The sequence below is a fragment of the Elephas maximus genome, chromosome 9, assembly GCF_024166365.1.
Source record: "Elephas maximus indicus isolate mEleMax1 chromosome 9, mEleMax1 primary haplotype, whole genome shotgun sequence".
Classification (NCBI taxonomy): domain Eukaryota; kingdom Metazoa; phylum Chordata; class Mammalia; order Proboscidea; family Elephantidae; genus Elephas; species Elephas maximus.
The window spans coordinates 25,621,936-25,634,093 of NC_064827.1; the positions used below are offsets into that span (position 1 = coordinate 25,621,936).

General features: G+C 38.3%; 1 protein-coding gene across 7 annotated transcripts in view; it reads left to right on the forward strand.

The window, feature by feature from the left end:
- CCDC171 (coiled-coil domain containing 171) overlaps positions 1-12,158 on the forward strand; it is a 419,844-nt gene that overhangs the window by 97,225 nt on the left and 310,461 nt on the right. For all 7 annotated transcript variants that reach the window (XR_007518562.1, XM_049894821.1, XM_049894820.1 and 4 more), the window contains one exon: positions 700-802. Coding sequence is in view for 6 of the 7 variants with exons in the window: in XM_049894821.1 (XP_049750778.1) it covers positions 700-802 (103 nt within the window). In the remaining variant the exon portion in view is untranslated. The remainder of the gene's footprint in view (positions 1-699; positions 803-12,158) is intronic.

Here is a 12,158-nt window from a genome sequence, read left to right on the forward strand (position 1 = left end):
AACCCAATTCAAGCCAATCCAAACCAACCCAAGCCAACCCAACCCAAGCCAACCCAACCCAAGCCAACCCAACCCAAGCCAACCCAACCCAAGCCAACCCAACCCAACCCAACCCAACCCAACCCAACCCAACCCAACCCAACCCAACCCAACCCAATCCAATCCAAGTAGGCTAACCCAATGCAACATTAATTACCAAGGTCTGGCCAGTCTGCTTTCTAGGTGTCTTTCCACTACATCCATTTTTCTTCCCTTTTCCCTAGTAATACAGTCACCTCTTGAGTAGACTGCTGCAGTACCTTCTAGTTGGTCCTGCTGCCTTCACTTTTGACTGCCATCTGACAATTTGCCGCACAACTGAAAGCATTGTCTTTTAATGTGTTCTTCAATTCATCTTGTGTCTGTTTTCTTATCTATAAAATCAGGATGATAATAATAGCCCTCCCCCCATAGGGTTGTTGTGAGGATAAAAAGAATTACTATATATAAAATACTTCAAATAATTACGGGCACTAGGTAAGCCCTCATTAAATTGCTAATGAGACTTTGTACAGTGTTACGTTAAGCTAAGTAAAAGGTGTGATTAAGACAGAAAGAGGGTTTATTAATATTAGGTTTGAATAATGTCCACACAAAGAATCTGTAGCTCTTATAATACCTGACCTTATTATGTATAATTTTTTTTTCTTGATTAAAAAGGCTAAGAAGCACCAGGCCTTCCTAGTAGAGACATGTGAAAATAATGTGAAAGAATTGGAGTCGATCTTGGACAGCTTTTCTGTGTCGGGCCAGTGGACATCAGGTTAGTTGAAGGTACAAATTGACAGATGCATCTGTCAATGTTCCAAAGTCACTACATTTGGGGAATTCTGCAGATGCCTCTTACAGTCCCTCTTCTCAACATGGTTTGATTTGATGACATGATAAGAGCAGTTCTCACAGCAGTCAGTTGGCCTAGCTGGCTGAGAAAGGGTGATGGAATGTGGACCTGCTGTTGTCCTCCCAGAACTTGATTTACAAGGGTTGGGGTCTGTATGATTGGACAGACAAGGGCTCACTTGCTGTGTTCTGAATCCAACTGAGAAAAAAGTCCTTACAGTATACCTGCAAGGGGAACAGATGTTTCGATCAAACTGAGCCAAATTCTGAGGCAACCTTCAGCAACTTAAAGGTCATGCATTCAAAAGGTTATGTAGGACACAGGCTGTAACATAGTGCGTAGTCTATACTGTTGCTTTCGTGTCCGTTTCCCATTACCACATGCATATACTCTCTAGATAAGAGTGCTTAGGTGAAATGTTTTGATTTTAGTATTAACCCTTTTAATGTAGTAAATAATTATAAAAGTTGTGCATTAGAGAGACATATTTTGGGAACCAGCAAAGCATTAGTTGGTAATGAATGCTATCCGTGATTAGTATTTTCTTAATTTTTCATGTCTATGTCATTTTGTATGTTACAGTGGCTTTGACTGACTTTTACTCTTCTACCTCAGTTTTCTTTTGCCATACTGTCATTTTGAATTATTTAGTTGTCCTCTGACTCAATTATATTCTTCAAAAGGCATGTAAAATTAAATTTCTTACTCTGTAGCTTTTAGCCACAGGACTGGTTCCTTTTTAAAGGAATCAAACCATAATTTCACAAATGCGTTTCCTAAGAAACTCATTTTGAAATGACTGGGATGGAAGCTCAGGAAAGTTTGTTGTTCACAAAAAGCAGGAGACTATGATTAAAGTCTATATTTTACGTTAAGGATCTGCAGATCTCTCAATTGGTAAACTGTTGGAAATTTAGTGTGCTTTGCTACTGCCTATATTTCTTAGTCTGCTTTTATCCTTTTTTTTTTTTTTGCTGTAATTTTATGAAATTAATGTGTGACTTTATTTTCATTTAAACTTTTCCAGAAAGCATTATTGTTTCATGGTTTGTTACTATGGACAAATCAAGATGGATAAAAGTGACATAAAAATATAGATGGCCAATTTTCAATTTTATTTGATAAAACTTTGTAGGATAACTTTAATTCTGTAACAGTACTATTTTATTATTGAGCTGTATCATTGTTTAATGGTGACAGGATCTTTAAAAACTACTAAGTATTTTCATAGTATATCTTATGCCTCAATATTATTTATTTTAGAGTTGGGTTAGAAATCTACAAATGATGAGGTTATGTCTCCTTTGAGTTTTAAGATATAATAGTAAAAAAAAAAATTTTTTTTTTTTTTAAACAAAGCAACTCACAAGTTATTACTAAGTCTCTAGAATAAGAATGGTCTTCTATTAGTTTTTCTTTTCATTCTTACCCTTTAGTAACCAGCCTTTTTTAATGTCCTAGTTTCCTATGTACTACAAGGATTGTATTCCTGGAAAAGGCACTGTGTGCTGAATTAGTGCTTTTTGGGGGCTTTTTTTTTTTTTTTTTCCTAGCGTGGTTCTTGTTTCCACTTGGGGTGGTTATTCCCTCTTTTATCCCCTGCATCCATTCTCCTCTGTTCTCTGTTTTGCCCTGTGCCTTGAGATGCTGACCTCTATGGACTGCATGATTTGGGTTCCCTTGCCCTCTGGCTCCTGGTTGGATTTGGACAGTGAGTACACTAGGAGATTAGAGATTAGAGGAGAAAGAAGTCCAGTTATTTATTTTTCCTGCCCCCTCCTGCCCCAGTGCATTCTTGGCAGTGGCTGCATTTCTCAGTAGCTGAAGCTCTTGCCAGGTGGGTCCTCTTCTATAGCTGTGGATTTTATTGGACTAGGATGGCCCTGTTCCCTCTGCTTGACCCTTTAGGCTTGGTTTTCTGCTCTTGCTTATTTTGGGTACCTCATTGTTATCTTTTTTGTTCTCTTAACTTGTCCACACTTCTGTAAATAGTCCTTCATTAAAATTTCTTCAGATGGACTCTTCTGGGTGTACCATTTCCATGGATTAAATTTGCCTTCCAAAGATAGCTGTCAGCTAGGTCATGATTCCCAGTATTGTATGATTGTCTACCATTTTGTCATCTGATGTGATTTCCCTGTGTGTTGTAAATCCTATCACTGTGATGTTAATGAAATGGATTAGCGGTAGTTATACTGATGAGATCTACAAGATTAGATAGTGTCTTAAGCCATTCTCTTTTGAGATATAAAAAAGAGAAGTGAACAGAGAGACAGGGGCCTCATACCACCAAGAAAGCGGTGCAGGGAGCAGAGTGCATCCTTTGGACCCAGGTTTCTGCTCGGAGAAGCTCCTAGACCACAGGAAGCTTGATGACAGGGACCTTTCTCCAGAGCCAGCAGAGAGAGACAGCCTTCCCTCGGAGCTGGCACCCTGAATTTGGACTTCTAGCCTACTAGACTGTGAGAGAATAAGTTTCTCTTTGTTAAAACCATCCACTTGTGGTATTTCTGTTATAGCAGCACTAGATGACTAAGGCAGCCGTCTCTTTTCTTGTTGGCACCCTGATTGATTCACATACCTGTTTGGGACCTGACTTCATTCCTGCTTTTGGCTTCCATGAAACAGCCCTGCATTGCTATAATGGACTCCCTTTCTGCTTTTGCCAGCTCAGGTTGGGTTTTTCCTACTTAACCAAAAGGAATGTAACTAATAAACTCAGTATTTTATGGCAGATTCTGACCAATTAAGATTGCTGCCTGCATCAGGCCTGGCTTCAGCTACACCAAAAAGGTGACCAAGTATTTCATATCTTCTAAATGAAGTAATTTAAAAACTTACCCTAGGCTAATGCAAGGATATACGTGTGTGTGTGTATGAGATAAACATTTATATATCTCAAAGTGTATGTGTGTGTGTGTATATATATAATATATATTTTCAAGAGAAAGTCTATTTCAGATGGGGACATATTCTTACCCTATAATGATCGCACACCTTTAGAATTTGTTAAATTAATTCAGTTTTCTTGGGAAAGGTTTTCCAGAGAAATCCTTTGTTTTGCAGTTATGGAAAGCAGGCAATTGTGCTTTACTCTCTTTTATTACCTCTATGTCACTCACTCATGTACCCTTCATTGCATTGGGCAAATCTGTTGCAAAAGACCTCTTTAAAGTGTTAAAATGAAAAGATGTCACTTTGAGGACTAAACTGCACCTGACCCAAGCCACGGTATTTTCAATCGCCATATATGCATATGAAAGGGACAGTGAATAAAGAAGACTGAAGAAGAATTGATGTTGTTGAATTATGGTGTTGGTGAAGAATTTTGAATATACCATGGATTGCCAGAAGAACGAACGAATCTGTCTTGGAAGAAGTACAGCCAGAGGGCTCCTTAGAAACAAGGGTAAGGAGACTTCGACTCACGTGTTTTGAACATGTTATCAGGAGGGATCAGTCCCTGGAGAAGGACATCATGCTTGGTAAAGTAGAGGGTCAGTGAAAAAGAGGAACATCCTCAATGAGATGGATTGACACAGTGGCTGCAACAATTGTGAGGATGGTGCAGGACTGGGCATTGTTTCAGTCTGTCATACATAGGGTTGCTATGAGTTTGAACTGACTCAACGGCACCTAACAATAACATATACCATTTGGTCCAATACATACTCTGTACCTATCCCCTATTTCAGGGAAGTTAGCCTATGTAGAAATTTAGAGGGACAATTCCAAAACTGCTTCTTTCGACTTGTTCTTTAAATTGGAATGTGTCATGAATTGTATCCCCCCAAAAATATTTGTCACCTGGGCTAGGCAATGATTCCCGGTATTGTGTGATTGTCCACCATTTTGTCATGTGATATGATTTTCCTGTGTGTTGTAAATCCTACCTCTATCATGTTAATGAGGCAGGATTAGAGGCAGTTATATGAATGAGGCAGGATGCAATCTACAAGATTAGGTTGTGCCTTAAGCCAGTCTCTTTTGAAATATATAAAGAGAAGTGAGCAGAGAGACACGGGAACCTCATACCACCAAGAAACAAGAGCTAGGAGAATAGCGTGTCCTTTAGAGCCAGGGACCCTGCACTGAGAAGCTCCTTGAATGGGGTAGATTGATGACAAGGACCTTCCCCTAGAGTCTACAGTGAGAGAAAACCTATCTCTGGAGCTGGCACCCTGAATTTGGTCTTTTAGCCTCCTGGACTGTGAAAAAATAAATTTCTCTTCGTTAAAGCCATCCGCTTGTGGTATTTCTGTTATAGCAGCACTAGATAACTAAGACAGAATGAATACAAATTATTTTCTTTGGCTTAATCTTAGTTCTGAGTTGGCAGTAGTTCACAGGTGTTCTGTTCCTTGTCTTTTTTGAATTTTCTGGTCTTCTAAATTAAGAAACCTTTCTGAAACAAGTATAACCCATCAGCTTATCTTCATATAACAAGTAAGACGAAGTTTCAGTTAGTCCAAGACATTCAGACATTTATTTATTTAGAGGATTTAACTTGATCTCCTCACCTGTGATCCATGTGACCTTTTATACCTTATTTTCTGTTGCCCCCAACACCTCATTCGCCTCTTACTACCTGGTCTTCCTGCTACCAGCCTTGCTCCCTTTGATCTGTTTTCTCTATAACCACAGGGTGATCATTTAAAAACCTAAGTCAGCGCTCATCATTGCTTTGCTCTAAACCTTGCCTGTGCTCTGCATTTCACTCAGAGTAGAAGTCAGAGTGAACAAGGGTTTCCAAGACCCTATGTAGTCTGCCTCTATCCTTACTACTCCTTTGACCTCACCTTCTCCTACTGTCCTTCTTCCTCCATCTGTCTCTGGCCTCTGCCATTTCTTTTTTATTGTGTTTATATATATATATATACACACAACATAAATTTACCATTTTCACTATTTTCAAGTGTACAACCCAGTGGTGTGAATCACACTCACAGTTTTGTGCAGCCATTACCAGTGTTTGTTTCCAAAACTTTTTCATCACTCCACACAGAAACTCTGTACCCTTTAAACAATAAATCCCCATTTCTCTCTCCCCTCAGCCCATGGTAACCAGTAATCAACTTTCTGTCTCTATGCTTTTATCCATTCTAGACTTTTCATCTAAATGGGCTCATACAGTATTTGCCCTTTGTGGCTGGCTTGGTTTCACTTAGCATAATGTTTTCAAGGTTCATCCGTGTCATAGCATGTATTAGAACTTCATTTATTTTTATGGTGAAAAAATATTCCATTGTACATATATGACACATTTCGTTTATTCATTTGTATGTTGATAAGACATTCAGGATGTAACTGTCTTTTGGCTATTGTGAATAACGCTCAATGAACGTTGGTGTCCGAGTATCAATTTGAGTTCCTGCTTTCATTTTTTGGGCATATACCTAGGAATAGAATTGCTAAGTCACATAGTAATTCTGTGTTTAACTTTTTTTAGGACTCTCCTGCTGTTTCTTGAACACGCCAAGCATCCTTCTGGCCCCCCAGGCTCTTTTTGCTCTCTAGTTTCCATCAGAATTGAAGCACTTCAGCTGCTTATATCTAATTTTTTTTCTGGTGGAAATTCTTATAGTAGAGCATGTGTGTGTAAAACCTTTTCCACTTTGAAGCCATGTAGCCTTTCTGCCTTAATCATTTCTTTTAACACAGTTTCGTCTCTGCCTGAGAGTGTTAGCAAATATCGAGAACGTGACTTTTCCTTCACAGGTTCATGAAATAAAGTTTTTCTTGTGGTTCATCCTTGGATCTTCCTCAGGGTCTTTGATAGAGTCCTCCAACCTTTAGCCTTTCCTTGAGGAAATAATTTGTGTCTGTGTTGTGTGTGTGTATATCTACATCTGTATCTCTGGTGGCACAGTGGCTAAGCACTCGGCTGCTAACCAAAAGTTTGGTAGTTCACACCCACTAGCCGCTCTGAGGGAGAAAGATCTGGTGATCTGCTCCAGTAAAGATTATAGCCTTGGAAACCCTATGGGACAGTTCCACTCTGTCCTGTAGGGTTGCTATGAGTTGGAGTCAACTTGACAGCAATGGGAATATATGTATGTGTGTGTATATATGTGTGTATGTGTGTATATATATATATATATCTGGAGAGGCTGAAGGACCTTAGGAGGGAGTGAGGTCATTTGTTGCCTTTAGGCATGTATAGGTGACCCAAGAATTAGACTGCCTTAGGGACCGATCTTCAGGAATATCAGGACAACTAATTGGACTTATTCTCTTCTGTCTCCACCTGTACCTCATTCATAAATGACTATTGCCCGGACCTAGTGTCCTCCTGAGAATTTTATTTGCTCTTGTGATCCTCATGGCTAGGATCTTCTAACTAGGGAGCCGCGGTTACTGAGAAGCTGAGAATGGATATAGGAGCAGCACACATGCCTCTACTGGTGTCATTTGCCTGTTTCTCCTCTTTTCCTTCCTTTACCTTCCACTTCACTGAGGTTTGCAAACCAAACATGCCCTACTTCATTGTGCTCATAGCTTCAGTTTTTGAAATCCAAGGGAGTGGCTTCACTAAGAGTGCTCGACATTCTGTAATGGGATCATGAGTATATGCCAACACATGCTATTTACTGCCTTTTCTTAATACAAGCAATGCTGATAAACGTCAGAATATGTTGTTTTAGGTATTTCTACTTTGGTTCAAATTTGGTCGAAATCCAAGTTCTTTTCTATTTTGCTTCACTTATTCAGAGTATGTTAAAGATAGCTGATAGTGAGAATAAAGTGAGAACATGCTTTATTTTATTTTGTGCTAATTGCTAGTCATTTTTAACTATCTTTTACACTTATTGTCCTCTTTTCTTTGGATTTTTTGTCTTATTTTTATTTACCAAGTGTCATAGATCAAGTTATGTCCCCCCAGTAATGTTTGTATCAATTTGGCTGGGCCATGATTCCCAGTATTGTGTGGTCGTCCTCCATTTTGTGATTGTAATTTTATGTTAAAGAGGATTAGGGTGGGATTGTAACACTGTTACTAAGGTCACATCCCTGATTCAAGGAAAAGGGAGTTTCCCTTTATATTGTACCTGCATCACCTTTTATGTTACAAGAAGTAAAAAGAAAGGGAAGAAAACAGAGAGTAGGGGACCTCCTACCACTGAGAAAGCAGTGCTGGGAGCAGAGCAAGTCCTTTGGACCCAGGGTCTCTGTGCAGAGAAGCTCCTGGAAGTCTGGTGGCGGTGGGGGTGGGGGGGGTGGGGAAGATTGATGAGAAGGATGACAGAGAAAAAAAGCCTTCCCCTGGAGCTGAAGCCCTGAATGTGGACTTCTATCGTACTTCCCTGTGAGGAGCTTAACCTGCCTTTGTTAAAGCCATCTGCTTGTGGTCTTTCTGTTACAGCAGCACTAGTTCACTAAGACACCAAATTTCTCCCTTTCTTACTTTATAGTTGTACTTCAATTTCATAGGCTTCCCAAGAAATAAGGTATGGATTCTCATTTATCTTAAAGTTTTAAAATATGCTACTAATTTAAAAAATCTATTAGTTCCTCCCTCCTACTGTATCTTGTTCATTTTTTTTTTCCCATGAAATTTATTTGTTAAAAACTATGTCATTGGTCTGAAGAGTTTCATAGTCTGGATTTTTCTGATGGTATCACCATGGGATAGCTTAGCTTCTTTCTTTGTTCTGTAGATTTTCTGTAAATTAGTAATTGGATCTGCAATGATGGAAATATTCTTGATCTGTGCTGTCTAATACAGTAGCTGATAACCACATGTGGCTGTTAAAGTACTTGAAATGTGGCTAGAGTGACTGAGAAACTGAAATTTTAAAATTATTTAAATGTGGGTTTAAACAATCACATGTCACTGGTAGCTACCGTATTGATGGTGCAGAACCAGAGGCTTGATGAAAACTTGGCCTAGAGGTTTGAATTTCTTTTAAATTACATTTCTTCTACTTTGGCTTGGGAATTCAAGTGTAGTCACTTGGCCTGTGCCACCCAAGATCCCATCATCCCCCTTGAATTCAGGCAACCCAGGATGATGACACCATTTCCCACTGTTATTCTTGGTCTTCTAGCCATACAGAGTTTATCAAACCACAAAGAGCTCGTTAAGGATGTTGGGGCTCCCTTCATCAATGTGTTTCTCAAGCCTTGGTGAAAGGAGTGTTTTTTTGGACCCTCCCGGGTACATCGTTAGGGCATGAGTGAGGAGGACTTAATAATAAATCCTTTACATATGTTAGAAAAGTTATACGCCATCTTCCTTAAAAACCCCAGAATGGGCACCCATGTTTGAACCGTAATGAAGATGTTTATTTATTACCTCAGTGAATAAGAGACATTAGCATACAGAATGTAGTCTGAGCTTGAAAAGTGTAACTGCCAAAAAATGTTTATATTTAATGCTTTTAGAAAGAAAAAGGAGTTTTCTTAGTCATCAGTGCAATGTATATTAAATGTTTGGATTTCATCAGGTGAAAATAAAACCCATTTGGGTGTTGTCTTCCATTTTTTACTAGGTGATCAGAAATCGACATTAAACAATGACTTGTTGTTTCTCTCTGTTCAGGGGGCGTAATGACTCCTCATATTCAATAACAGATACTTAAAAAAAATAGCCTACTCTTTTGTCTTATACTATCTTTCTGTATTTGTTAACAATTCTCCCTTTTGCGGAGATTGAAGTAGATAAGTGGATGGTTGAGAAGGTGGAGGAGATAGACTCCCCTCATTCATCGCAACTCATTTTCTACTGTGGAACTGTAGGTTATGGAGTTTATAACAGCAGCTCGAACAATAGTGGTATATGAGCCAAGTGAAAATTATTACAGTAAAACCTGCAAAAGATGGAATCTGTGTAAGGCAGAAACCTGTCAGAGAAGGAAAATGCAAATATTTTCAACTAAAACAAGTGATAGAAAAGTGGTAAGACTGCACCCTGTCAAAGGCAGAAAGGCTTAGAGATCAGGAAAAACAAAGCAGTTCCATCTTGTTCCTGCTCTCACTGATTTCACTATAGTTTTGAGATTGTCTAAAAGGAAACATATAAAAGAGGGCTTGGAACCTTTTCTTTTACCCTCCTTTTTCCTGTAGGCTACTAACTCAAAGAAAAGATTTGCCAGGATATACCCAGAGTTGACACCTACTGAAGAACGAGAAGGCGAGGTAGAAACAGGCCGTGGTGGTGGGACCGTGACCGTATAGGCTGATAATCACGCACAGAAACACGTGTATAAGGAAAGGAAGAGAGAAGCTGCAACGATTGTGAGTTTGTGTTACTGGAGTGTAAGAGAGCCCTGGCATAGTCTGTTCTTCATTTGGACTTTGACCTTTGGGAAGCCAATTGTGACTTACTGTTCAAATCTCTTTTATTGCTCTTTATCTGGGAGCTTTTAAATCTTCCTCTGAAAGGATAGCTTTAATAGTTCATTATTTTGGGGGCCATAGTGCTTTTTTTTTAGTGCAGTGATTAGAATATTATTAAGTTAAATCAAATCAGTCAGTAAGGTCCTGGGTCTAGAGTGACTTTTTAATTTTTATTTTAAAACCTTTTGTCATGTTAGAGGACCAGGAAATATTTCTTTCTATAATAGATGTGCGTGGGACATAAGGCATACTTTGTACTACAACTAAACTTTGTTGTATAAGTACTTTCAGGCAAGAAAACTTGTTTTGTATAGAACATTAGAATGTGCATCGGTCAGTAAGGAGAGGGCATTTTGTCCCCCACCCCTCAACACTCACATTAAGGTGATTTCATTCTTCTGAATTTCCAAGAGGAAGTTTTCTCCCTTATTGTAAAAGCCAGCGTATTTCCCGAGTGTCCTTGAATGATTTATTCATAGCCTCCTTGTGTAGCAGCAAAAGAAAAGAATTATACATTACATTTTTTATCTTGTGGAAGGAAGCAATTTTTTAAACATATATTTGGTAAGACCCTTAATAAAAATTTTAATGAGTTGTCTTTCTAACTCGTAGTCATTTACAAGAATGCTGTCTCCTCCATTCTCATGGCTCAGAGCACTGCCTTCTTTTTTTCCTACCTTGGGTGTATGTCGTTTCCACATTACTTTTGTTTTTTAAGTTACTCTTTTTCTGTGTAAGAATGTGTACGTTGTACCCATACTTATGACTGTGCTGAAATTATATCTTGATAAATGTCATAAATGCATTAATGACACTTGGCCTGAGAATAAAATGCTATCACCTGTATTCTGAGATGAATAAAACTGGTCCATCATTAACTGAGTAGCTTTTTTCTGTCCCTTTCTTTCCCTTTATTAGTGCTTTCTTCCTCCGATGCCCCAAAAGTTCTAGTAGTTGAATACTTAAAGAACAGGTGAATGATCCATGTAATTATTTGTTTAAACAAACAAACAAAAAACCCATTGCTGTTGAGTTAATTCCGACTCTCAGAGACCCCATAGGATAGAGTAGAACCGTCCCATAGGGTTTCCAGGGAGTGACTGGTGGATTTGAACTGCTGAGCTTTTGGTTAACCACTGTGCCACCAGGGCTCCACTTACTTGTTTAGTGCCTCCCTTTCTTCCATTAAACTGTAAGTTCCATGAGGATGGAGACTATACCTGTCTTGTTTACCTCCCTATGCTTAATGCCTAGGATGAGTGCCTGGTAGGAATTCAGCTGAATTTGTTGAATGAATGAATAATAAAACATCTGTGAATGCTTCTTTTTCTAAATATGTTTCTTGAGAATGCCTTTCTTGTCTGTTGAAATATTTAGGTTGTAAAATATGTCAGGAGAAAACATAATAGAAAAAGGAAAATGTTTTTAGTAAGAAATTTTAAAAGTTAAATTAGCTCCTTTTCTAATACTTGAAGAGTAGTACAATAAACAGTCAATTTAAAATGATTTTTAAACTGAAGTTTTGATAATTTTGGATTAATATCTTAACTATATTTGACCATGTGACCTTGATTAGTTCAACTCACTTAAATTATGGCCCAACTAAATTAAAATACTTTGAGGGCATGCTATGGAAATACACATATTTTTACAATAAGTATCAACTTTAAGGGTTTTAATTGAAACATGATGTGGGCTTATGTAGATAATAGCATTTTTATTATTTATTTCAAATTGTAACTTGAAAATTTTAAGGATTGAAGAATAATAGTTCCAGACATAACAAAATTATGTGCTCTTGGTTTCAGAAATTATTAAGTAAGATAGTACCTTATAAAAGGCCTGACTGATTAGAAACGCAAGGACCAAAGTAAGTATAGGTAACTCCTCAAAACAATGTTAGTTTGTTAGATTGTTTGGTTAATTGTGGGATAACAGG